The sequence below is a fragment of the Oreochromis aureus genome, linkage group 13, assembly GCF_013358895.1.
Source record: "Oreochromis aureus strain Israel breed Guangdong linkage group 13, ZZ_aureus, whole genome shotgun sequence".
NCBI classification, from domain to species: domain Eukaryota; kingdom Metazoa; phylum Chordata; class Actinopteri; order Cichliformes; family Cichlidae; genus Oreochromis; species Oreochromis aureus.
In genome coordinates this window covers 26,261,040-26,287,465 of record NC_052954.1, presented here as the reverse complement: position 1 = coordinate 26,287,465, position 26,426 = coordinate 26,261,040, and the positions used below count along the sequence as shown (strand labels likewise).

Here is a 26,426-nt window from a genome sequence, read left to right as displayed (position 1 = left end):
CCAGCCCTCTCTCCTTGCTTTTGCAGCCTTTGCAGTGTTCCCCTGCGCTTTACTTAAACTCTGAAACTCCTGATATCCCTCAATCAAGAGTTCTTGCTCTGCTGCGTGAAATACTGTGCGCGCTCCTTCGACATCTTCACGACCAATCACAGGGTTGCCGATCAATGTTTCTACTATCGATGCGTAGCCCCTTTAAGCCACCCAGTGATCTCAGATTACTTCATCCAGCTATACTAATCGTCAACAACAGGTGTGTTCGGAGAACCGGATTAGCGAGCTCAAAGTTAGCGCGATGATTTGATCTTGGATGTGTCATTTGATCTTGGATGTAGTAAGCGAGGTACGAAGAACGGGCCCCAGGGGTTTTTTTGTTTTGTTTTTTCTTGCAACCAAGATGACAACAGCAAAAACCAAAGCTCTCACAGGTGTCCATCTTTTACACTGATAATGTCACTGGCTTCACTTAGTAATGAACATTGGAAAAGCCAATACAATTTGCCCTCCCTTGTCATAGACATTTTTTTACAACCAAGATTGCAAAAAATGAAACGCTGCCTGATTCCACCACCGGAACTTGAGTGTGAGGTCTTTTAGTCAAGTTAAGACATTCTGACTTCTTTTTGCAACCAAATGAGCTGCCAGTGCTGACCTTTGGAGAGAGATATCAATCATGTCTTGATTTTTTAGGCCCTAAAACACAGACAGAATCTGACTGTTGACGTAGCTTCTGTGTTGGAAAAGCTAATGCTGTAGCACATCCTGTTTTTCCTCAACTAAGATGACAACATCGACAACCAATGGGTGATGTCACAGTATCTTTTATACAGTTAATCTCTAAATGCTGGGTTAATGATTTGAAGTGTTGGACCTTGAAAGGTCTCACTCTCAAAGTAGAGTGAGCTCAGACATGCTCCAGTTAAATCTTGAACTCACTACCTCAGCATTGCTGTACAGTGTACTGCTTTATACTGTATTTTTCGAAATATAAGGCGCACTTAAAATCCTTTAATTTTCTCAAAAACCGACAGTGCGCCTTATATATGAATTCTGGTTGTGCTTACTGACCTTGAACCAATTTTATGTGGTACATGGCGCTCAAAAATCTGTCAAAAAATTATTTAGTACGACTTCGGTAAGCTACGGAGCCGCACTGCTTGATGGATTGCCAGAGCATTACGGCTACTGTAGTCAGGAGCCTCACAGACTCGGAGTAATCTGGGTCCAAAACTCCGTCCGCTTCAGGATGAACACTGCAGTATCACTGAGAGTTAAAAACTGTCTAAATTCTTTCGTCTTTGATAAAAATTATCAGCGTTGCTGCTTTACCAGGTGTAACAACCGGGTGTAACAATTAAGTACATCCAGGTATCAATGAAAACAGAATTTATGAAATTTAACAGAGTTAGAAATAAGCAGGAAGTTAGCTCACTAGTTTCCACCTAAACATGATATAGCATGTTCTGACTGAGAGATTTCTGAAAAAATTAAAACATACATCTCTGCTATCACTTCCAACATAAATTAAGACAGAAAACTAAACAGCAGTGACTTTTGTAGGGTTACTGAAGTTGGACTAGCTGGTATATAATGATGTGCTATGTCATCGCTAGTGACACAGCTTTGTTAACATAACATAAACAGTGAAGCTGGAGGATGAATGCTAATTTTTTTCCACTCCATAAAAGTTAACATGAGGATTCCCGATGGTTAGTTGTAAACCATGCTGAGTTGTAAACCCAGTGCTGGCTATTAGGCTACGTTCACACTGCAGGTCTTGATGCTCAATTCCAATTTTTTGATCAAATCAGATTTTTTTGTCTGACTGTTCACACTACAAATAAAATGTGACAGCAAACGCGCTCTAGTGTGAACCCTCAAAGCGGCCCGCATGCGCAAAGAAGACATCCCACACAACGCGCTCTGTTTAGACACAGACCAAACAGTGTTGTTTGACTCATGGCCGTTAATATAAAGACTTGTTTCGGACTTTACATTTCCCAATTTTGCTTTAAGTTATAAAGTTGTTTTGTTATTTACATATGGCCTAATAATTATTCTTATTGCTGTTTTAGAGAGGAGCGGTGCTTCAAAGGATAGTTGCAGATTTCTGTCAGAATCTGCAGATTATACAGTACAAATAAAATGTTCACGTTTCTCCAACATTGTCTTCCCAACAGTTTCACTAACATCTACACTGGATGGCCAGGAAGCGTTCGCGATGTCTTCTCAGGTGCTTCTCCGGCGCTTCTCCGGCGCTGATAATTGGCGTCTGTCTTGTGTCAGTGACATAAAAGACGGATTTAATGCGACATGACCATTCAAACAGCAGTCGCTTTCTAAAACATCAGCTATGTATCGAATTCAGTACCACATAAGAAAGTGACCTAGATCGGATTTGTGCTGTTCAAACAAGCAACCAAGATGACAACAGTTCAAAGCAAAGCTCCCACTGAGTCTTTCTTTAACGCTGGTGATGCCTGTTGTTCTTATCAATACCTGGACCTAAGACTTCCATCCGAGGAGCTACTAAAGAACACATTTGCTCCAGGTGAGGCTTGAACTCACAACCTCAGCATTGCTCTACAAAGTACTGTCTTATAAGTACCGCGCGCTGACCGATTGCGCCACTGGAGCTTGTGTGTTTGGTGTGCTAGTTATGTCAAGACAGTCTTACCAGAGGATTCAACACTGGCTATTAGAGACAGTTACCAACAACAACAACAACCAAAATGCCCATGCATGAGCGCCCATCCTTGTAACATCAGGGTTTTTTTGTCTAGTTCTTTTTTTCTTGCAACCAAGATGACAACAGCAAAAACCAAAGCTCTCACAGGTGTCCATCTTTTAACACTGATAATGTCACTGGCTTCACTTTTTAAACCCTAAACCAAAAAATAAAAAATAAATAAACATTGGAAAAGCCAATACAATTTGCCCTCCCTTGTCATATAGGTGTTTTACAACCAAGATTGCAAAAAATGAAAGCAGTGCCGTCTCAGTATTCCTTCTTTAACAGTGGTGATGCCTAAATGCAAGTTTAATCTTTTATATAACTCAGCCTTGAAAGGTCTGTGCCCTGGTGTTTCAAGATGAACTGAGGACATCTGCTCCAGATGAGGCTTAAACTCACAACCTCAACATTGATCTGCAGTGTACTGTCTTAGAAATACAACACATTGCCTTATTCCACCACCGGGGGTGGGGGTGCACACATCCAGAGGGTTTATACTGGCAATGCCGAAAAAGTTGTTCTTATCAATACCTGGACCGAAAACAGTCTCAGAGAAAGCAACCCTCAAGAGAACAGGTGACGTGCCGCAGTTGAGGTTTGAATTCTCAACTTCGGCATTGCTCTACAATCTACTGTCTTATAAGTACTGCGTGCTGACTACCCACATAGCAAGCAGGTCTGGCCCGGATCTGGTATCAAGCCGGCACTGCTGGCTGACTTCTGGCATGATAAGACGTATGTCATCCAGATATGGGCCAGGCCTGGCATAGATGGCACTGTCTATGTGATGGCATGCCATATCTGGCTTGATTGTGGTTTGATTTATGTGGCCCAGGCCCATAGAAAACAGGTCTGGCCCGGATCTGGCATCAAGCTGGCACTTCTGACTGACCGGTGTCATGGCAGAGTGTATGTCAACCAGATGTGGGCCAGGTCTGGCAACGATGGCACTATTTATGTTCCTATTTTCCTATTTTAGTTAGAAGACCCAAATGCCATGTTGCAATACTATACTGCTATGGTAGCCAAAGTTTCAAATGCAGGTTTGACAGGTTTGTGAGTGTACACTTTATCCAAAACCTAGTAACAGTTTACTCATCTTTGCCAGTGGGAGGCTGTAGCTCAGGAGGTAGAGCAGGTCACCTACTGATCGGAAGGTTAGTGGTTAGTGGACATTTGGGGCCAGAGCTGAAACTGTTCTGGGCCAGGACAGGGCCAGGAGTGTGTCTACAACTGGCCCGTGGCTGCACACAACTTACACATGGTCCACATACTGCAAAGAATGAGGGCCCTTTGGTGGCCTAGATCAGGTTTGCCAGAGGTAGTCCACATATGGGCCAGCACCGGACCACCAGTGTGTCTGCAACTGGCCTTGTGCTGGCCCATGTGTGGGCCACATCTGGCAAACCAGATCTGGGCCATGTGTAAGCACATTGTGTGGGCCAGATCTGGGCTATACCAATTTTGCTATGTGAGTAATTGCACCATTGGAACTTGTGTGCAACACATGCTCGTCAAGAAGTCCTTACCTCCGGATTCAATGACGATACATTCATGATAGCTAAATGCAAATTTAAACTTCTGTATAACTCAGTTGTTGTTTTATGTGAAGACAAGTAGTTGTTTGATATTTCATTCTTGTGACCCCCCATGACTAGAGTATTTTAAACACCCTGAAATCTCTTATTCTTCTTTTAATTTTAATGTGCATGGTTTTGCAATAAAAGGAAAGCTAGTATTCGAAACATCAAATTATGTTTGATGTTGGTACTGAACATCAGCTCTGAAGAAGAATAAGGATAACAGCAATTAAACCAAACTCCAATGAGTGCAAATGCCTCTCACAAGTAACTCAAAGATTCTTTTGATGTTTTATAGAGAAAATGGAGCACATAACGAAAGAATACAGACGAGTATAGTTCATTTTCTTATTTTAATAATCTTCAGAATACAAAACTATAAAAATTTAATCCAGCAACATTAACTCTGTTCGTCACCTCCTCTTATTTTGTCTTCTACTCTTTTTAATTTTTTTAATTACATGCATATATTTGATTTTTTAAATAAATCCAGTTATATTATTAATATTTCAACACAGATAATACAAAGGGAGAAACATAAAATATAAAAATGCATTTAATGTATTTAATGCTACTAGCTTTGTATGTTTGTGATGAATTTCATTCTACAATAACAGCATTGACACCATATTCTCTAAACTGTTGAAAAAAATGACCCATTCTTTTTGTGAAGATATAATCACTGGCTCGACAACATTATTCTGAGGTTTGAGGTTAAAAGAATATGACTTTTGTCTAGTTGATCACTTACTCTTTGAAATTTAAATTGTGTTTATAGAATATAAGTTTTGATTTGTTTACGTTTTTCCTCTGCTTTAAAATCTATAGTTCTCCTTTACAAAGTCATAACCAATTTCACAATATAGTGTGTTATGGGGGAAAAAAGGAAGGGATACAGTTTTTCACTGTGACCTCAGGTATGTGCTGTGTGAGTTTTTGTATGTTAAAGTATTTGGTATTTTGATAATGTTGCAAAGCAAGAAAGTCATGCTCTCACATACAGTCAAGACCAATTCTGACCAATCTAATGTGACTTAAATGCATTATCCAACAGACAAAGACACACATAGACAGTCAGGGACATAGATGTGCACAGCAGATGGAGTGTACTACTTTCTTGCAGGTCTGCTATTCACTCTTCAGAAATATTTCCATCGGATGGCTGACAGAATGGCATGGATGAAGTACAGGAGTGTGGCCACGAAGGCGAACACCTGAAACACAAACAAACACAACCAAAGAACATACTTAAAGCCAAGTCTATCCTTTGCACTATTATTGGTGTTTCAGTTTGCTTTTTAATCCAATTCTGGGAAATCCATATTTGCTTTATTGCCAAGAATTACATGGAATAGGTATAAACGCCAGTTAGCTTAGCTTAGCATAATAAGTGAAAGGAAATTCACATGAAGTTTCCACCTCTTTAAGCTAATAATCAATGTGTGTTTGTAAGTACCCTTGGCTCCACTCATACCAACTAGGTCAATGATTAAGTGTTGTTCTGCATGTCCTGTTTGAAGTGAGCAGACTCATCGGATTTGGGTCATGTTGAATTAAAAAAAAAAAAAACATTTTGAAAATCTACTTCTACCTGCTGTAGTTTGGTTCTTTTTAGATAATATACTGTTTATAGTAGGTGTGGGCAACTCCTGCCCTGGAGGGCCAGTGTCCTGCAGGTTTTAGATGTGTCCTTGATCCAACACAGCTGATTCAGATGGCTAAATGACCTCCTCAACATGTCTTGAAGTTCTTCAGAGGCCTGGTAACGAACTAATGTGTGTTGACCCAGGGTGATATCTAAATCTCAGTGGTCTGTAAGACACCAAAGCAGCTGAAACTGACTGACAACCCCCTCTTCTATTTAAATGACCAGATCCACACTTTAGACGTTTAATTGACTTGACTCTATACTGATTCTAAAAAGTGTTCTTTAATTTTTTTTGTTGGAAACATCTCTGAGCAATCTGGTTGGAGAAAACTTCAACTCCCATCTCCAGTCTTGACAACATTCAAAGGATGATGAGGACACTGAGTCTGAATGGGCCATCTTCAACATCTCCTTAACTGAGGCAGCTGCAGTGACTTAGAATGACCCCAAACTAGATGTTAAAGGGAGTCAAGAACCTGAAGAAGTCCTATTGAGCTTAGTTATCTTGTGGGACTCTGGAAGGAGGCAAAAAGTATTGGTATGACAAATGGCACCTTTGTTGGTTGCGAAAGTAAAAAAAAAAAAACCCAGATATGGATGGAGTTCAGTAAGGCCAAGGGTCAGCCAACTCCGAAGGGGAAGCACATTTCAGCCAACACTCTATACTGTGGATATATACAATGCTGCTGACCTCAACTAAAGACATAGTCTGATGATGGAAGGAATATTTAGAGGATGCTCTGTGTTCTTAACAGACCTACTTAACACACTGTTAAGGTTGAAAGGTTTTGATTATAACCTAACCCAAAACCATTTGCCAAACTGAAGCAAGTTGATTTTGTGTCTAACTCGACCCAAAACTTCCTGAGAATTCAAAAGAAGTCAAAATAGTTTGATTAATTGATTAATTAAATATATTAAGTAAAAATAAAATTAAAAAAATATTTTGGACAGCTCTTATTGTACTTACCACAGCAGAAATGTAAGTCCGGTAGATTTTAATTTCACCGCCTTTCGCCCCGACTGTGACGATAGCCAAATCCACCCCTGCACTTAAAAAAAAGAGCGCTGCCAGGCCATGGTAAGCAAAATCCTTCACAAACAGAGATTAAAAAAATATTACAACATGGTCATAACCCATTAATTTTTGTAAATTTTATTCCCTGTCTGACTATTGCGTCTCTCTTACAGCAGCAGCCCAGTGAGAACTGTTTTTATGACCTCCCGCAGCGAAGATGATCATCCAGAGGAAGGTCATGACAAAGCAGAAAACAGAGACGAACATCACCCACCCCAGAGGGTTTGGTGGGGCCACATGTGTCGATGCAACTAGAATCCAAACCAAACCACCAAATACCTGCAGAGGTGAAGAAGAGAGAGCGTGAATGGAGATGGCACATTGAATTATAAGATTTATGAGAACTAATGGGAATCCATCACATTCTTTTTCTGGTGAAGAGTTGGACATATTCAGTGAATAAGAATCTACAACCAGCACATTTAACCTTAGTTTACCTAAGCTTAGCTCAGCTGGGCTTAGGTAAGCAAGAAGACTAGATACAGTAGCAGTGGTAGAAAAATGTGAGCTTTCTAAAAGAGATAAAATATGTAAAAAAAATAAAAAAAATAAAAAAATACACATTTAACATTAACTTGAATTGAATTAAAAACAACTAAATTGATTAGTTTGCTAATTTATTAAACATTATATGGTAAATTATAAGAAGGCTCTGTAAAAGCCATTTCAATTTTATTAAACTAAAAATAACCACAAATATGACCTAACTGCATAATGCAAAGCACGTGGCATGATTAAAATACGTTAATCTTGCATAAAAAGCAATCAGTAATTAAAGTCTTTAAAACAGGTGGTCATGTGGGATTTAAAATATAACATTGTTACTCTAAAAGAGCTTTATCCTGTGCTTACTGTGCAATATGGATTGTTCTGTACAAGTTGTCCTATTAGCCAGACTTGCCATAAAAAGAGAAATTACATTCATCATTTAAGAATTTCTGTAAATTATCTGACTATGAAGAAGAGCCACAGTGCTCAATAGCTTCAGTGATGTAATTTATTAACTCACAATGTTGGCATTGCTCTGCAGTGTACTGACTTTTAAGTACCACACGCTGACCGATTGTGCCACTGGAGCTTGACTGATGTGGAATTTATAACCAAGCTAACTCATAACTTGCAGTTATTTCAGGTTGCAATCTAAAACCTTAAAAGAACATGTTTCCATGTGTTCATTAAAACCCACAAAAGCCACAACTGGGACATCACAGAACAATGACGTCAACAACTGAAATTTATGGGAAATCTAAAAATTGCTGCTTTTTCCAGTGTGATTTTTAATAAACAGGTGTAGCTAGCAGATGGTGGAAGCTGGAAAATGGATATACTTTTGGATATTACAACATCATATATAAAGCAATCACCAAATTAGCTTCAACTTTAGTGTACTTCAGAGCAATGCTAAGGTTAGGAGTTCACGCCTTACTGGGAAAATGTTTGTTCCTCTATTCAGACAAAACACCTCAAAAGAAACATTTTTTCATACAAGGATCAATTTTTCGATTTTGGGCTCATGTAGGACTAGTGGAAAAAAATATCTGAAATACAGCCCTTAAGGGTTTATTTTACCACACTTAATAAACATTGATGGTAATGTTGATTTTCAACAGCCCATTCAAACACTAATCTCTGTCTCTACTGTTTCTGTACAATGTGTTCACCTTATCAGTCAAGCTTGCCATCGTTAGCTAAGCTTAATGTTCAAATATGATTGTTTTTATTTACCTTTAGTATAAACTTAATTAAAGTTTCATAAGTCAAGAACTCGCTTTTAAATTCTAATATCATAACCAGGAAATAAGAATAGGCAACAGTGCATGAAAATAAATATCAAAAATATTCATTTGACTCATCGAATATAAAATAGTGGCATTCAAAGTTTGTCAAAGTACTTTCAACGAAAAGCAAATCAGCTGCAAAGGAAGTCATACCTTTATGTTGATTAAACAAATATCTCTGTTTACATGTGTGGGTGGAGGAGTTTCAGCTTACCCAAGCGTTAACCCTGTTTTTTCTAATCTCTAATCTCTCTGGAATTTTTTTGAGTTTTTTGTAGCATTTTTCTCCATCAAGTGTACATTTAACTAATTTAAAAAAATGTTGGTAAAGGCGCTGTCACTGTATTTTGAATACCATCAGCCCGTTCTGAATCATACATCACAAAGCCTAAAAACAGTGGAAACAGCAGTACACTCTCTACATTCAATACAGAGTCCAATGAACAATGTGTTTTTAGTCTTTTTCATTGAAAAAGATGTGAAAAAGAGCCAAACATGCAACATATTGCAAGTGTAGTAAATCAACGAGTTACCAGTCATTAAAAAAACACAAGGACATTTCGCTGACAGCTTAAAAAAGGGAGCCGAATGTTATGAGTGTAGTCTCTCTGGTTATCCTGCTAGCAGGTCACAATAAACAGAGATATCCTTAAAGGTATGGACTTGGTTAGCAACAAACTTCAGGTAGGATGTGGTATTTTAACGTTTCTGAATTGGTACTACATGTGCTAAGAAACTATCACCCAGACTTTTACACCACCAGGAACTGTTAAAACAATGCAAAATGTATCCATGTTTTCACACTGTTTCGGCCAGATTCAAAGCTTACAGTAAATTTAAGGCTCCTCAGGACACACAGCACTTTTGCCATCTTCTATTGTCCAATTTTGGTGAGCCTAGCCTGGGTTTCCACAAAGTATGGTACTCTGCTGCGTGTTACCCGTACTTTACTTCAAGGTTAGGCATGTTGCTCATTCAGAGATGGCTGAACAAATGGTTATTTGAGTTACTGTTGCTTCAGCATGAAAGAGTTCTCTGGCATTTATCTTTTTCTGGCCATTCTCTATAAACCCTAGACATGGTTTGGTGGGAAAACAGCAGCAGATTAGCAATTTTTGAAATATTCAAAGTCACTTAATTCGCCTTTCTTCCCCATACTGATACTCTATTTAAATTTCAGCGGGTCATCTTGACCATATCTGCGGGCTTAAATCCATTACATTCCAGCCACAAAACTGGCTAATTAGTTCATTAATTGTTAAATGAACTGTACACTTTGGAATAGGTAAAATAACTTGTTAATACAGCAAGTTTTTCCAGTGCAGTTTAGTCACCGGTGGACTGAAACAGCTCATAAAGGGCTTCTTACTGCATTCACATTTTGTGGCAACGTTAGAAACTTGTCAGTCTTCAAGATATTAAAATGTTTGTGTGTTTTTTAACTGTTCTCATACAATATGAGAGCATGACTGGCTGAGCGGAGCCAAAATAAACAAACTAAAACTTTAGTGAGGGTATTGGTTGTGAGAATAAAAGATCTTTATCTGTGCAGTTTCGTTTTTTTCAGTTGTTATACGAGTGTCCTTTGTAATCAGTCAGGGTGAAGAAGAGTCAGCCGCATTCTTTCTTATTAACAGAGACACAATATAAGTGAAATGTGAGATGTGAAGAGAGATGATGCTCCTCCCACATGAAGAATTTTCTCCAAGTGTGCATTTTTATCCTAAAGAAATATGGCTACTATATGGAGATATAGGCCCACTGAGATATAGGACCACTAAATTATCAGAAATACCAGCAGCTAATTTAAGTCCTAAAATCAGAATTTGTATTTTGGTGAAAAGCAGTTTGAGTTTTGTTCATTCTTAAACTCACACCCAATACATAGTACTGTTACCAATTGTCGTTTTTCCTGTAAAAATAGTTTAGGCATCAATTTTAGGCATCATATGTAGTATTTATATGAACGGAAGGCTTATTTAATATGAACTGGTTGCCATGGCACACCTTAATGAAATATTAGTCGTACTTTAAATACTTTAAAATGAGAACTATAATATTACTGCATCCTGAAGAGAATACTTAATGACCTGAAGATCATAGTCATTGTTGTCTGTCATTGCCCACTTACCAGTTCAGGTATGTAAAATATATCCGGCGCTGTGGTGCATATTCCCAGTCCACTGGGCAGGCTCCCCATAGGCTGAGCAGTTGTTGCAGCCATCTCTGCCTCTTCCTTCTCCCAGTGCTGATTTAACAGTGAGCACCTTGCTCTTTCCTCTGGACTAACGGTGCGGCGGCAGGTGAATGACCCTTTTAAGAAAGTCAGGTGAGCAGTCAAACCCGTTCTGCTATTGTGGGGGAGAGATCCCTTCCCACAACAGCAAACCAGACACACCCTTCACCTTACAGCACTGAACGCTGCCTGGAATTTAATGTGAACTGGTGACTTGTGACGGGGCTTTCAAAAAACTTGATGAGAGAGCTTGTGGTCACAGGCTAAGTTGAGTCTACTGATTCAATATCTTTGCTGTTGCTATTGAGTAAAGACACACTTCACCGACTTTTCAGTTTCCACTAACTTTAAACCCTTTCTTTGTGTTAGATAAATGCCTCAAGCCTCTATTTGTATTGCACACAGTGAATTTAACAGGTTTCGTTTCAAAATATAGATTCTAATGATTGTGGGTTAAGACAGTCTACTTTGATCTCACAGACACAAGGCTTCATTTTAAGCTGCACTAATCAATAATTTATTTCAACAATGGATCAAATGAGCATGCCCAGTGTGAGGGCTGACAGACCTCGCATCTCCCTTTAGCATTTATAGCATTTCACCATGTTTCTAGTTGCTATTTTGGCTTATGGGCTCAAAGTTTTAGTGTTCTACCTCATTACCACCCCTGGTATTGGTTTCCAACAACAGTAGGCAAACAAAAAACTTTGTTTGCAACTAGCTGGTGGTGGAGCATTTAACTGCTAACATTGGATATTTTTCTAGGAATTGAGTTTCTGTTACATCAGCTCAAAGCAGTCTGGCTGTTCTTCTCTGACCTCTGGAAAATCCCAACAGATCAGCAGTTTCTGAGATACTCAGACCAAGCCATCTGGCACCAACAGCCCTCAAAGTCAGTTAAATAACCTTTTGTCCCCATTTCTGATGCTCAGTGTGAACTTCAGCAGGTTGTTGCCTATAGATATGATCCTGAATGCACTGAGATGTTGCCATGTGACAGATTGATTGGTTATTTATGTTCACCCACAGTAACAAAGAGGCCAATAACATTATAGCAGTCCCACGCAAGGGACCATTTATAAATAGAGCAAAATGTAATATTGGAATACAGTGTTAGATAAATTACAACATCCAGTGTCTCTTTATCAGGCGCCATTTTACTGCTAACTTCAAAAGCATATTTCCTGATGGTCTGTAATACTAAAAACACTCACCTTACTCTATTTTATTATGTAGGTGAGTCATAAAAGGAGAACAATAAACCAGTGGGATGGTTCACTGACTCCTTATTATATTTTATAAAGGGTACAACTGGTATAAATTTTCTTAGAACATTTACATCTGTATTAAATCTGTATTTTACACCATTTGATTGGACAATCTTCACCGGCCTGTAGTTTTAATCAGTCAAGTGAAATTGAGATTGTATAAGTTTTTGTTTGTTTTTTAGAGAGTTAATTTGTTATCTTCTTTATCACTGTGCAATTAGAAGATTTACCTGACAGCTCAGGTCTGTTGTTACATAGTATTTCATTGTTCGAAACAATGAAAACAATGAAACTGACGCTGCTTATTTTCTCCCACAACATGTGATCTCTGATTCACTGCATGACATGCTGTCAGTCTTTGCTAATGTTGACACCCTCAACAAACAAAACACATAATGTTCCAATGTCCAATTCCTTTATTTCACAATGGAGATTCCAATACAAAAGTGTGAAGTGAATCATCTAGACATTTACATTATCATATTTCAAATAGCCAGCCATGCCATGCATAAACACCAAGCCTTTGAAAAAGGCACTAAATCTAGTGTATTAAAGTTGGTTTAAAAGGCTGTCAGCAAGGAGTTTTCTTCATTCATTCTAAAACCACGGAGTGAAACATGGAGGGAATTGAAGGATATTCCAATCACAAATCAAGTGTTTGGCATAGTCTGAGTTTCAGGTTTCAGGTACAAAGCTTTAAAAAATACATTTAAAGTAAATTTGTAAAAAGTAAAATTCCTCTTGAGACCATTTCAAATATGGACTAAGTTAAAGATGAATTTATACTTTAATTAACTCATTGGTCATGCCAGTTAGGTTACAGTTAGGAACAGTTAGCTACGTAGCTATGTAGATAAAGATCAGAAGTGAAACATGAATGGACAACTATATTGTTCGTATTTTGCTGTAAATGTTTTAATGCCTGTGGAAGTGTTACCTCCTTTACAGAAATGAAGCTCTAATAGTGGTTACACTGCAAAGCTACACTGCAGGTAACTGCTACATCACTCTATGACTGAAAGAAATAAGACCACAGCAAAGAAAAAAAATTAATATATCTATCTAAATAAAACTCAAGTGTTGCTGATCCCTGTATCACAAAAGACAATGTAACATTGTAAACACAGTCAACTATAGACAACAACACATGCATCTGTCAGCAGGTGAAATGTGGCCCTGACGATGCCTCTAGTGTCAGTCCAATCATACCCTTGTAGCGGCTCTCACTTTAGCTGAATAAATGGGTAGATCACCATCAATGTGATCATTATTTTAGCTTGGGCCATCAAGTTGCAACAGATGAAATATAGGACCCATTCCATTTATCGTTGGGCTTGTCTTCTGTAGGAACTAAAGTCACGATCCTCCTGCTTTTCCTGCTTCCATTTTTAGTGAGAACAAACTAAAAGTCTAACTGTGTCAAGTTGTAGAAGTAAGTCGTTGTCATAATGGTCTGAAATATTTAAATGCTGTGGTGCTGGTTTAGCTCACACGATGAACAGGTGACTGTATGCCACAAGGTTAAATGCAGTTCTGTTAAACTCTAGCCTAAGGCTGTATGTCTTTCCCCTTTTGTCCCTTCCTCTTTCTACTATCTAATTTAGGCAAAACAGATATATAGCAAATATTGAAATGTCAGCTATCATAGGTCATGTTACTAGAAAGATGTGGTTTACTTACAGAAACATCTTTTTTTCTTGAAATGTCTCAAAAATATATTTAAAGAAACTTAGGACATTTCTTGAGTTTTAAAAAATGCATTTGTGTTTTTTTTTGTGTGTGTGTGTAATAAAATTTGTGAACTGAGCTTTTAAATCATATACGATTGAAAGTTACAGTGAAAATACATCAAACGTTATGATAATATCATTCCTGCTTCTGTTTAGATGAGTAATTTCATTAGTTATTTATACTCACCCATCTTCTTTAAACAACATTTAATTCTGAAAACTAGAAAGCAAATTCTCACTTCTGGATGGATTCTCAAAAACAACATTGAAAATTCTGAGGTAGGCTAATGTGATAATGCAATTTTTGTTTGAGTGTGTTTTCCACTTTTTCATGAATTTGATGTTTGGGCATATTGATTCATAAGAAATGCACAAAAAGTAACATGAAAGTAAAAATAATTTTGCTAAAAATGCTCAGTGTGTTTGTGAAAGCTATGTGATTATTCGTTTTTGCTTGCTGGCGACTTTTTTAGGACCTCTTCCATCGAATGGCAGAGAATATGGCATGGAGGAAGTAGAGAAGAGTGGCCACATAGGACATCACCTAAAAAACACACAGAAACACAGATGGATGATGCAGATGGTCACTTTGAGGTACAAGACTTTGGACCACTTTAGAGATTTTAATTTAGCAGTATCATTAAAATTTGCGACACATATACTTTACTTGCATATTTTCAGTATCTTCTATAATTACATTTTCAATTCCTTGACATAAGAGAAATGTTTACACATCTACATTTGTACTGCTTAACAATTTGCATCGTTAAAACATTTTAAAGCTGTATTCTTTTACAACTACTTTTAAAACTACCAAAAGAGTTGGATAATTTCAACATGTTGTGCTAAAATTGTCAAGAATTACGTGATATTATCAGAAATACAAGAACAAGATTCGTATAAGCTATTTCCACTTATTTTAGTAAATAATGATATAATATTACCATCAAGCAATTAATTTATTATAGAAGAACTTTACTTATTTTATATGCTGCTCAAAAAACATACATAAATAAATAAATTGGGGAACAATTTTACAAGTTTTAAATGACAAATTATAAAATGTATGTCAATACAGATTTTTAATTTGGATATCTCATTCTTCATGATCTGAGAGTTCCCTTAACGTTTTGAACAATAAATGTATGTGTTTTACCTACCACTGCAGAAATGTACAGTCGGTATATTTTGAGCAATTCATCAATGTTTTGAACTGCCGGAAGTGGTATTAGAACTGGCGCAACTGGTACAAAGGATGGACCTGATAGACTTTTATACAATTCACCAATCCCATAGGTAACATAGGCCAGATCCACTGATGCACTGAGGAAGAAAACCACGGCCACAAAATGATAGCCTGCATCCTGCAAAATGAAATATAGAGAAAAAAGAAGAAGAAGGAAATTTAAAATGACACCTGCGGCAACAGTACTAACCACCGTGCCACCATGTTGCCCATTTACTTCATCTATCCACTATTAACTGTTTATCTAATTAGGCTATTAATCAGTCAGTGGGAGTGTCTAACCAAAGCTGGCCAGATGCTGCTCTGATTTTTTCCGCAGAGGAAGATGAAGAACCAGAGTGTCGTCATTATGAAGCAGAAGATAGACACAAACATCACCCAGCCCAGAGGGTTAGCCGGATCAATTTTAGCTGATGCCACCAGGATCCACACCAAACCACCAAACACCTGCAGGGTCACACAGAGGAGGGGAAAAGAGACAATGATTGATGATACTGCAATTCAGTGGCTTGATTTCCACAGAGAGGAAATTCTACACACCCACTTTGTAAAGTTTTTTATTAGAAATTTATAGTGTTGAGTGTAAGCTTTATGCTATTTTCCAGCCCTCTGAAAGGTTATTCAGAGCTTCATGTAAATTGGTACAGTGCCCTTTAAACTAAGGCTTGGTCGCACAAACACACACATAATGGCTATGTTGTCACTCTTGGGTGTATTGCCTCAGTCTTTATGTCTCCTCCTTTGGCAAACATTACGCTTGAAAGAGTGTTTGGTATTTAGATGGAGCATGAACCTCCCACCATTTGTTCCTTGATAAGAGGCACATTAAAATGCTTTACCATAGGTCACAGATAGTGTGCGCAGGTGAAACATTTTTATTCATTGTCATTCCTTTTTTTTTAACATGCAACAGAAATTTTTGACTGTGTCACGTTAGACCACCTTCACAGAAGGACGCTAATGTAGGAAAGCTCAGGTGTGAATAATAACATTTCTACATTTTATTTAGCACATTCAGTTTCAAGGTCCTAACGGCTTTCTGAGACACACTCCAAGACACACCAGGAATAAACTTGTGCTTTCACACTAGGACAGGTGAACATGTTTGCTATGGGAAATATCTGTTTTTATCCTGTCTTTAAATTGAATTCAGTCTTCAAGCCAATCAGCATCGAACCTTCAAGTATCAGGTGCGCAGGAGCAGAGTTAGAGGAAATGGCAGCTGAGGCTCATTCAACTGGCATCTTGGTGTTCTAGTGAGGAAATTTTCCACAAGTGCCAACAACAAAAAAGCCCTTCTGCTTCTCAATAGCTCAGTAGCATATCATATCTTCTGGGAGATAAAACAAAAGTCTTTTTCAGTTTTATGCTTCTTCTCAGATGACTATTTTGGGAGGATATCTGTAATAATTTTCACTATTTCATTAATAGTAGATACCCAAGAGAAATTTAGTCAATTTATTTTAGGTAAAAATCTAAAATGAACATTCTCCATCACTTATTTAATCTTCTGATTTTTCAGTTAAAACGCTACTTAAAGGAATCTGAAACAGGTCTGTTTCTATTCAGAACTGGTCAAGTCTCCTCAAGCTGTCTAGTTAGGTTAGTTAGGTATAACTTAATAAAAATAATAAGAACTAAAATAATAATGCTTCCCATAAAAAACAACAAAATCATGTTCAGTCAGCTGTGCAAACACAGGGAGTTATGAACAGTGTTATTCCTAATCAATGTATTTTTTTAGTCAATGCCCATGAAGAACATGCAATGTCCTGGATTAAAAACTGTGACAGGCAAACATTGCTCTACTCTGCTCATTCATCTCAAATGGTCCTTGTAAGTATATTAAAAGTGAGAAATGTCTCCTCCAAGTAAAATAAATAAAAATAACTGCATTTACTTCCATTTATGTAGTGGTTTTTCTGGTATGGGTGGCCACTTGAAGTATGTTAGAATGTTTCTTAGCTGTCATTGTCAATTGTTGTTTAAAGGATCCACATCACAAAAAAGAGTAAAAAGATGAATAAAGAATACACAACATTCATGATTTCATTTGTTTAAATGCAGTTTCTTTACTACTTGTGAATCTTATTTGTACAATGTCAGATTTTTTTTTATTGTCAAATTGTGATGTAATAACTGCCTGTTTTTTTCTTTAAACCTTTAATAGGTGAAACTCTCTTTAAAGAAATTTCTGACAGTTAATCATGAAGGAAATGGAGAACAGAGAGTAGCAAACAATAGGAGCAGGAGTCTGTTACTGTGCTTCTACATACAAACATTATTTTAATATATGGACAAATATTGCTTAAGCCTTATCGCAGCTTATCTCATCTAAAACCACACAGGGCAACCTTATCCTTTTCAGATCCATTCCAGGTAAAAGGGAACAAACCATGAATATACAAATTTATGCAAAAATATATGCAAAAAAAACAGGTGGGTGGGGCTTCTGTGCTCGCAATCAAAGCTTGACTGTTCACTCTGACTGAAAACAAACCAAAATAGGAAAAATGTTTATAATGGAGCATTTAAGTCAGTGTGAAGCCTAAACCTAGGTTTGCTTGTCTGTACAGTGACCTCATAATTTTTATCAACTTTTTTCCATCTTTAATGTGATAAAATTGTTTGTTTGCACAGGGCGAGGTAGGTTTGGATAGATTTAGTCCCTTAATAAATGAAATAATTATTTCAAAACTATTGAATATACTAATATTGAAATTTGTTTGATCATCTGAAGTCTTTAAGTGTGAAAAATACTTTTTCACAGCACAGCATGCACACCTGAATGGGTGGCTGGCTAAACCTGGCTAAACCTAAATCAGCTATAGCATCTATATCTGTTGTGACAAATGTGTTGCCGTGACTGAATCAAAACTGAAATCCATTGTTGTCAGTCTAGACTCAATATAACTGCTGTTTCCATGCCAACGAGGGTGTTGAAAGCGTTTGAATGGAGTATACCTTTAAATCAGCTGGACGTGGATCCTACAACAGGCCATGTGGTCTGAGTTTATGGTTTCAGTGATTAATTGAAATAACCAAGCTTCAAGCTGAAAACTATTGTTAAATATGTTTGTGCGTGATGGTAAGTTAGCTTTGAGTCTTTGAGGCACAATTTATCTGAATTTCAGTAGCGGGACCACACCTCACACACTCCCCTTCCACTCATATATCGCCAAATGTCCTCCTGCCCTACTTGCAGTTTGTTCTTATTTCTGTGCCCCACCCTCCCAGTTCCTTACTTCTCACATCGATACCAAGAGTACTTCCTGCCTAGAGGGCCCTGAGGCACTCGCCAAATCGACAACTTTGCTTACTCTGTCCGCCATTTTCTATCAATAAACACTGTCCAGTGAAGTGTGATCCCTGCTTGTGAATGTAGGTTTAAGTACAGTTTCAATTCAAAAATGTTAAAAACATCAAGCATCTTAACTGTTGAGAAAATTTTCACTTCATTCCTTCACTTTATTGCCATTGCTTGCCTTGTGCAGGTGTTTTTTTCTCTAGCGTTTCTTTTTTCCCCCACAGTCCCACACAGTACACAGTAATTCCAGGAAAATGACTTTGAATGGTTGCCAAAAACTAAGCCAAACTCACCCTCATTTGTCTTTTTGTATCCGTGATCAGTTTAATTTACACTGACAAGAAGAGTAGGTCAACTTTATCAGTAGATTTCCATTCCTGTGCAGCAGCAAAAATTTCTGGCACAACTTCAAATACTTCCAAGGTGCATGGAGAGGATGAGAAACTAACAACGCAGGAACTCCAGCAACACTTAAAAGTAAAAAGGTACAACTTTAATAACTGACCAACACGTTACTGCTTGTGGCCTTCATCAGGCTTGTGAAGCATAATGTTTCATGAAAAGTGAAAGCTATTCAGTAATCCATGAGGGTTTCTGACTGCTTTGATATACACTTCACTGCACTTAAATCTAAGGGTTACAGGTGCCTTTCCACTTGTGTCATGCAGATTTAATCTTGTGTGTTGCATGCATCAAAAGAAAACGTAAAGATAAAGTTTGGGTTTGGTATTTATAGCTTTAGTGCTATTTTAATGAGGGGCATGCATGCAGAAAAAAGGTGACAATTTGTTTGCTTTAATTCTAAAATGTCACAGAATACAGTGTTTTTTCTTTGTGGTTTGAGAAATATAGAGAATGTTTTAGCTAACAAAACGTGTCTATATGACATTATGAACAAATAAGAAGTACTAATACCGATCCCTGCACTCTCACATTTAAAGTTAAAGCTGTTGCGCAGGTTTAAAGATATTGTGCAAACTTTTTTTAGCATAAATTTAAGAGATACATATTTTTAAATATCAGTCCTTCTTCGTTAACAGCTCAGAGTTAATACTGAAAAAAAATTTTGTGGATTGAAAAAGATCAAAGCTTAATAATGTTCACTTTTCACTTTTCAATATAATACAGTCCAGTCCATCACCACCTGTTACATCCATGTTCATAGAGGAAAATCATGGTGAAAGTGAAAGTGAGGATCCCAGCGACAACTGAAGTATTGTGCAAACTGCACAAATATATTTCATTCATTTTGAGGATATAAAAGTAGAACTAATGGCTGATTAGTGTGCACTACAATTTCTAATAAATTGCTTTTGAGAATACATATGTTACTGCAAAATGGCTACTGCATCACAGATGTTTTCTGACAAATAAAATGTATGTTTTATTTGATATTTAGGGTTTTTCTGTTGCTATGGAAACAAATTATTTTCACCAAAAGGGCTGCTTTTGATGCGTGAACTTCACTTATCAAACTCTGGTTCCAGCTGACCAGCAAAACAAGACAAGAGAAAAATTCTTATCAGAATGGAGACCTGCCTCAACAGAGAAATGAGGAGAACAAGATGTTACTTTTAATGATGTTGGCCTGATTGAATAAGGAATGACATAAGGAAATTAAACAGACATATGAAAGAGAATAAGAGAAAAGGCTGTCAGTGCAAAAAGAAGACATGTCTGAACCAAGAAAGATGGTAAAACTCAACATGGAAAAGTAACACATCCCTCCTAACAACACAAATTACAAAACAAGAAACTCACAAACTCGGGGATGAAGAATATGTCAGGAAAACTGGTGAAGATCCTTCCGCCTGATGGCAGAGCATCACCTGAGGTGGTGGAAGCCATAGTCCAAAACACAGTGTGCAAATACGTATGGGGTTTCTTAGAGAATGAGACGTGTAACCTGTTTTAAGGTCCCTTTAAACACTGTCTTTCTCTCTTGTTTTTCCTGCTGCACCTCCCTCTATTTCTCCTCTACTCCACCTCCCCATCCATTCCTACTGCTCAAACTACCAGTTTGACAGGAAGTTTTTTGTTTTTTTTTTTGGTTTTGTTTATGCAGCAGGATGATGTATTACGACCCTCTTTGCATGTGTGTGGTGCTCTGTGCAGTTTTTATGTGTGAGCCTCCATTTCTGTGGTATTTGTTGATGATTCTCTATTAATAGTTCCAATCTGTTTACATGCACACAAAAAGGGATGTTGAAGCAACTCTAAGCACTGTTCTGGATATAAAAGGAGATTCAGCTGAACGTTAGAGTAATGCCCGCTTTACTCCAGCTCTCACTGAAATATGATCACTTCATTTTAAAAAAAAAAACCACACAGTGGGAGCCAAATGCAAATGCTGAGGCTTCCCGAGCCAGTTGGTGACATGGTTGCTGCTTCTATCTATAATCACTTTATACTTGCAATACAATTTTTAACTGCTGTAGGTAATATTAAAATAAACTCTTATCCAGCTATCTGATCAGCCTCAAACCATCAAATGGGTTCCAAATTCATTCTGCAGCGTCACAACAACACCAAACATACAAACAAGACAATTCACTGTTTAAGAAGAAAAAGCTGTTCTGACCTCCACACAGTATAGGTGGAGGTCAAAATCTTGCAGCCAGACTGGGATTACAGAATATACATAAGCATAAAGCATTTGGGCATGATGCTTGGAAGCTCATTACCAAGTGCATTAGACATGAAAGTCAATCGACATGTGAGTTGATTTTTTATGTGAAAGATTTTTTAAGGCTCTGATGCCATTTTATATGCCTGCCCTGTTAATCATATAGTCACTGACAACCAAGTTAATGTTTGCTTTTGACTTTGTGTCTTAATGTGTTTGTGTAGGACTGAAATGCATTTCTCTTAAACTAGCGTCTTTTATTAGCTGTCTGCTGAAACTGCAGAAGTTTCGGTCTAAAAGACTGGGCGAGGAATGCACAGACTGAAGTTTTGTTTGGTTTGTTAACATAAAGTGCACATGAGTCTGAACAGGAAAGAATGGAGACTTAAAGGATCAAACACACAGATAGATGAAGAGGTCTGAAATGAAACAAGAGAACAAGAGAACAAACATGAGAACAACCAGCGAGAAACAGGGAAGTTGGGAGTGGCAGGAGTTAAATTGATCAACTGTTACATCATATGTTTCCACTTAGCAACATTTCAGCACTTTGGAGTGCAGCACTTTTGTTCCTCTTCCTCTTTTTCCCCCCTTTAAAATAAGGTAATAATTATTTGCTGTAGGTTAAGTCTTAGAGGTTCTAGCAGGTGAATTTCATCACCTTTAACTCTTTAAAGTCATTAAACTTATACGAATCCTTTCAACTAAATCAAGTGACAACCACAAACTGTGAAGTTACAATATATTGAGAACAAATAGGTCTCCTTGTGCTTTCATTTCCGAGCGTGTCATCAAGTCAAACTGTCAAACACAGTGTGACGGTTTCCAGTATGAGGGATTAAAACACTTCACCATATGCAAAACATCTTGTGTGAGACAAGCTCAAGACCCTTCACCTTTTTTAATCACAGTCTGTAGTCACCAAACCTGTTTTGTTGCCACAAAATAACAAATAACAAGAATATTAACAGCATATGAATTTAAATTATTACTGCTACACGTGCATCACATGGGTGTTTCCATGAATTTTACTTCCTATCATAGATACATTGACTAACGGTGGATAATCTTTTTGAGTTGTAAAATCTGAAGCCTAAATATATCTGAAGAATTTTAAAAGAATTCTGATACACTGTGTTAGTGATAATTCAGATCAGGGTTGCAGGTGGCCTATCCCAGCTACCATAGGGCAAGAGGCAGGGTATACCCTGAACAGATCACCAGTCTGTGACAGGGGTAAGCAACAGACAACCATTCACATATACATTTTCACCTATGGACTATTTAGAATCACAAATTGGGATAACCTGACTAACAGCATGTCTTTGGACTGTTGCAGGAAGCCGGCAAGAATGCACACGAGCACAGGGAGAACATGAGACCAGTCTCTGCCTAAGATTAAGTGTAAAGAAAAATGTGTGGAGCAATACAAAAAAATTTGCATTTTTTAAAGATATAATCAAAGTGCAATTTAAAGGTGAGTTCAGATCAATCCATACACAAACAGTACATACCAAATTTCAAATTTCTGATCTACTGATCTTAAATGATAATTTAAGATTGACATTCTGCCTTCGCATTTTAATATTAGGATATATTAAGCAAAGTTTGCAAAGGATGTAAATTTTTGTATCTAAATCCATACAACTTATTTATAAACTTGTAAAAAACAAGCCTTTGATGATAGCATCATATTGCTGTAGGCAATCACATGAAAAGAGCAGTATGATTATTAAAAAGAAGCGGTCCTTAGATGGAACCCTGAGGTACCCCTCTGTGCTGACTAATCATACTTCACACCCTATTGCACAAATAGCAGGGAAAACATATCAATGCATTCTAGGAAAAGTTTATCCAAAAAAAGATCATGATTGACTGAATCAAAAGCGTTTTTCATATGAATAAACACCGCCCCTCATACCTATACATTTGAAGTTAGCAGCATGCAAAAAAAGGACAGGTTTAAAATAGTGCTGTCAGCATTAATCTTGTTAAAATGACGTTAACCGCGTTTAACAACATTAATGCTGACAGCACTAGTTTAAAATAGAAATAAAGGTTTTCATAACTTGGCTCTAAACTGAACCACTACTGCTTCTCAAAAAAAGGAGACCTTTCTTAATAAATAAACAGCTAGTGGTTCAGGGTGTTGCTTGTTTTCATTGGAAACTGACAGCCTACAAATTTTCACAACAACAATAACGTGCCTAATATGTGCTTTGGAACTTTGGAAGATGAATTTCTGAGTTAAAGATTAGAAATTCCTGGAAAAAAAAAACATGGGTACAACTTCAAATTTCCTGTAATATTAACAGCATAAATTTCTCTCTCCTCAGTAACACGTTTTACTTGACTATACTTTGATTTACTACTTTCCAAACTAGTTGCATAGCAATGAATTAGAAAAAAAGCTTTGAAATTAATGTCTGTTTTCTTGTGACGTATCTTCTGTGATTCCTGTTTAAAATGTAATTTTAATATTGAATGGCGAGTCACTCTGTAAGAGTAGCTTTCAAACTTTCCACATGCATGTTCCCTCGTTCAGTGACAGATACTTGTTTTGTTCTGCTGATGCTGACACACCCTCTGTCAACCCATTTGTCCGTTACCCTCTGCTAAAGCTAATATGTGTGTGGAAACGCTCCTGTGTAACAACAAAACATAAGGTCAGGTACACTATCAAGTGAAACTGAAACAAGGATTTTGCCATGGTGATGTGATCCTAGTCCAGCGGTGGGCAATCTCAGTCCACGAGGGCCGGTGTCCCTGCAGGTTTTAGATGTGTCCTCGAACCAACACAGCTGATTTAAATGGCTAAATTAGCTCCTCAAAATGTCCTGAAGTTCTCCAGAGGCCTGGTAACGAACTAATCATGTGATTCAGGTGTGTTGACCCAAGGTGAGATCTAAAACCTGCAGGGACACCGGCCCTCGTGGACTGAGATTGCCCACCCCTGTCCTAGTCAAACCGACATACAGAGAAAAATGCTGTTCTGTTTGTTTTGTCCAGGCAAGAACAAGAAGCAGAAACTTCTGTTGTTTTTTTGGCGTCACCAACACTTCTTCATTTACAGAAAATATATTTTATTTAGTTTTATTTGGACAAATAATTCTGCTGAGGGTTAAATAATAACAATAATATTAAATAATATATTTAAATATATGACTATAGTATTAAAGTATACATATTAGTATTATCCACAGAAATTAACCCTTATTTAAAGTTTTCTAAATAAATCCCTCAAGCCTGAAAGGCACTTCACTCAAGGATAAACCAGTGTTGTGTTTACACATACCAACGGACCAGATTTTTTAACTGGCACTTTGCTACTAGTTGTGTATCATAAAAAATATCACTGGTTCCCATTTCTTTCTTTAATTAGAAAAAAAACTAGGATATAAATATGCTGTTTGACAAGCATAAAATTGTATTTTTGCACCAAGGTGATTCCCGAAGCACTATTAGCTCAAAAAACCTAGCCTCTCATGGCACAGTGTGTCACATGTCCTCAAATAAACTGAAGAAACTGAGCAAGTGGAGTACAAAAGAAGAAGTGGCAACATGAGAAGCTTGAGAAATACCAAGTACAACACTACCATATTCAGAACAATAGGTAGGAATTTAAATCCGACCAAGAGCATGCATCCAGTAAGGGCCCCCAGTCTAGGTCCACCCATGCTACCCAGGCTTACTCAAAATATGATTAAGAGACGCATAACTGAAGCCATGCTGCCCTTTGCCCATAAGCTGAGGAACCAGGGCACACTGATGAGAAGTGGGCTACTGGAACAAGCTATAAGTGGACAAGGCATCAGAATAGGGAATTGTTGGAGTGCTACTACGAATCTAACCCAGCAAAAGGTGATACATGTAAAAAGATGCGGAACCTATGGATTCTTTGACACCCAACATATACACTAACATTGAAACAACTCGTACCTCAGTGTTCGAACATTCAGAATAAGCAAGTGCTGTCACAACTAGAGATTTTCAAGGTACAACACAAATGTTATGGCAGGGCAGAGGTATAATAATGCTCACACTCTCAGATTGGGTACCAAGTCCTCAAGAACAACTGGTGGTCCCTTTTAACAGCAAGGAACCTCCAGCAGAATCTGGGTCAGGGAGGGGCAGCTATCTGCTGCGACTGGTTTAAGGTGAGGGGAGAGGGGCAGTAACACAGAGAATGAAAAATATAAGTGAACTAGAAACAGTCAGTGCATCATGGGAAAGTCATAACAGCCCAGACTTATTGTACTGTAACCAGTGCTTTATCAAAAAGGAAAGTTTTGAGGCTAATCTTGAAAGTAGAGAGGATGTCAGTCTCCCAAACTGGGAACAGAAGATGGGACTATCTCTGATGTGGTGATATTGTACTATGAGGTCTTTAAGATGTAAAGAGAAAGATTTTAAATTTGATTCTGCATTTAACAAGGAGCTAATGAATAGAAGCCAAAATGAAATATGCCCTCTCTTTCTAGTACCTGTCAGTACTTATGCTGCAGCATTTTGTATCCACTGAAGGCTTTTCAGGGAGTTTTTAGGACAGTCTGATAATAATGAATTACAGTAGTCCAGCCTAAAAGTAATTAATGCATGAAGTAGCTTTTCAACATCACTCTGAGAGAGGATGTTTTTTAATTTAGAGATATTGCACAAATGCAAGAAAGCAGTCCTACATATTTGTTCAATACATGAGCAGGTCTTGGCAGAAACACCAGAGGGGCAAAACACCCGCTGTTGGTATAAACCCAAACGTCATCGGGGTAAAAGCACATTAAAAACCTTAAACCACATCCTTTTCATCTTTGTGCAAATAAATTTTTTCTTCATCTGATTAGTTTGATATTTAACCTGCACAAATATTGCATTTTAGATGTGACTTTGTGGCAAAAAACAATCTTAGAATAACTGTTTATGTTGTAGCTATCATATTGCAATATAAAACCCCCTCAATCTTTACCACCAGACAAACACACAAGACAGAATAAGCAGCCTTGAGAGAGACACACCTTGCACTAGATCCTCGATTCTGGATCTAGTTACAGGATACGCGCGCACACACACACACACACACACACACACACACACACACACACACACACACACACACACAAATACACACAAAGACAATGACTAAAATGCATTGCATTTTGTGTCCTAAGCCTGGACAACAAACCCACTGCACGTCCCAGGAC

General features: G+C 37.6%; 2 protein-coding genes and 1 non-coding gene across 3 annotated transcripts; all 3 read right to left on the bottom strand.

Annotated features, from left to right (window-relative positions):
- Nucleotides 1-2,540: 2,540 nt before the first annotated feature.
- trnai-uau lies at nucleotides 2,541-2,634 on the bottom strand. The gene is made up of 2 exons: nucleotides 2,597-2,634; nucleotides 2,541-2,576 (listed from the first exon to the last, which is right to left on the bottom strand). It is a non-coding gene; the product is annotated as a tRNA-Ile (tRNA).
- A 2,011-nt stretch (nucleotides 2,635-4,645) lies between these two features.
- Nucleotides 4,646-11,134, bottom strand: LOC116324843 (myelin and lymphocyte protein-like). The gene is made up of 4 exons (XM_031745608.2): nucleotides 10,947-11,134; nucleotides 7,149-7,316; nucleotides 6,930-7,052; nucleotides 4,646-5,525 (listed from the first exon to the last, which is right to left on the bottom strand). Exons 1-4 carry the CDS (start codon nucleotides 11,037-11,039, stop codon nucleotides 5,451-5,453), a joined length of 459 nt encoding a protein of 152 aa, XP_031601468.2. The 5' UTR covers nucleotides 11,040-11,134; the 3' UTR covers nucleotides 4,646-5,450.
- Nucleotides 11,135-12,717: 1,583 nt separating this feature from the next.
- On the bottom strand, nucleotides 12,718-20,544 carry LOC116324860 (myelin and lymphocyte protein-like). Its single transcript, XM_031745628.2, has 4 exons — nucleotides 20,364-20,544; nucleotides 15,578-15,742; nucleotides 15,210-15,413; nucleotides 12,718-14,593 (listed from the first exon to the last, which is right to left on the bottom strand). The coding sequence occupies exons 1-4, from the start codon at nucleotides 20,448-20,450 to the stop codon at nucleotides 14,519-14,521; spliced, it is 531 nt and encodes a 176-aa protein (XP_031601488.1). The 5' UTR covers nucleotides 20,451-20,544; the 3' UTR covers nucleotides 12,718-14,518.
- Between the last annotated feature and the right edge of the window lie 5,882 nt (nucleotides 20,545-26,426).

Excerpts from the sequence above, each read along its gene's own strand:
- LOC116324843 (XM_031745608.2), bottom strand. The coding sequence starts at position 11,039 with ATGGCTGCAACAACTGCTCAGCCTATGGGGAGCCTGCCCAGTGGACTG. Across the intron at positions 7,317-10,946 it reads TATTTTACATACCTGAACTG|GTATTTGGTGGTTTGGTTTG; the intron begins GTAAGTGGGCAA and ends TCACCTCTGCAG. Across the intron at positions 5,526-6,929 it reads GGACTTACATTTCTGCTGTG|GTGTTCGCCTTCGTGGCCAC; the intron begins GTAAGTACAATA and ends TTTGTGTTTCAG.
- LOC116324860 (XM_031745628.2), bottom strand. The coding sequence starts at position 20,450 with ATGGCTTCCACCACCTCAGGTGATGCTCTGCCATCAGGCGGAAGGATC. Across the intron at positions 15,414-15,577 it reads GCAGCATCTGGCCAGCTTTG|GATGCAGGCTATCATTTTGT; the intron begins GTTAGACACTCC and ends TTCATTTTGCAG. Across the intron at positions 14,594-15,209 it reads GACTGTACATTTCTGCAGTG|GTGATGTCCTATGTGGCCAC; the intron begins GTAGGTAAAACA and ends TGTGTTTTTTAG.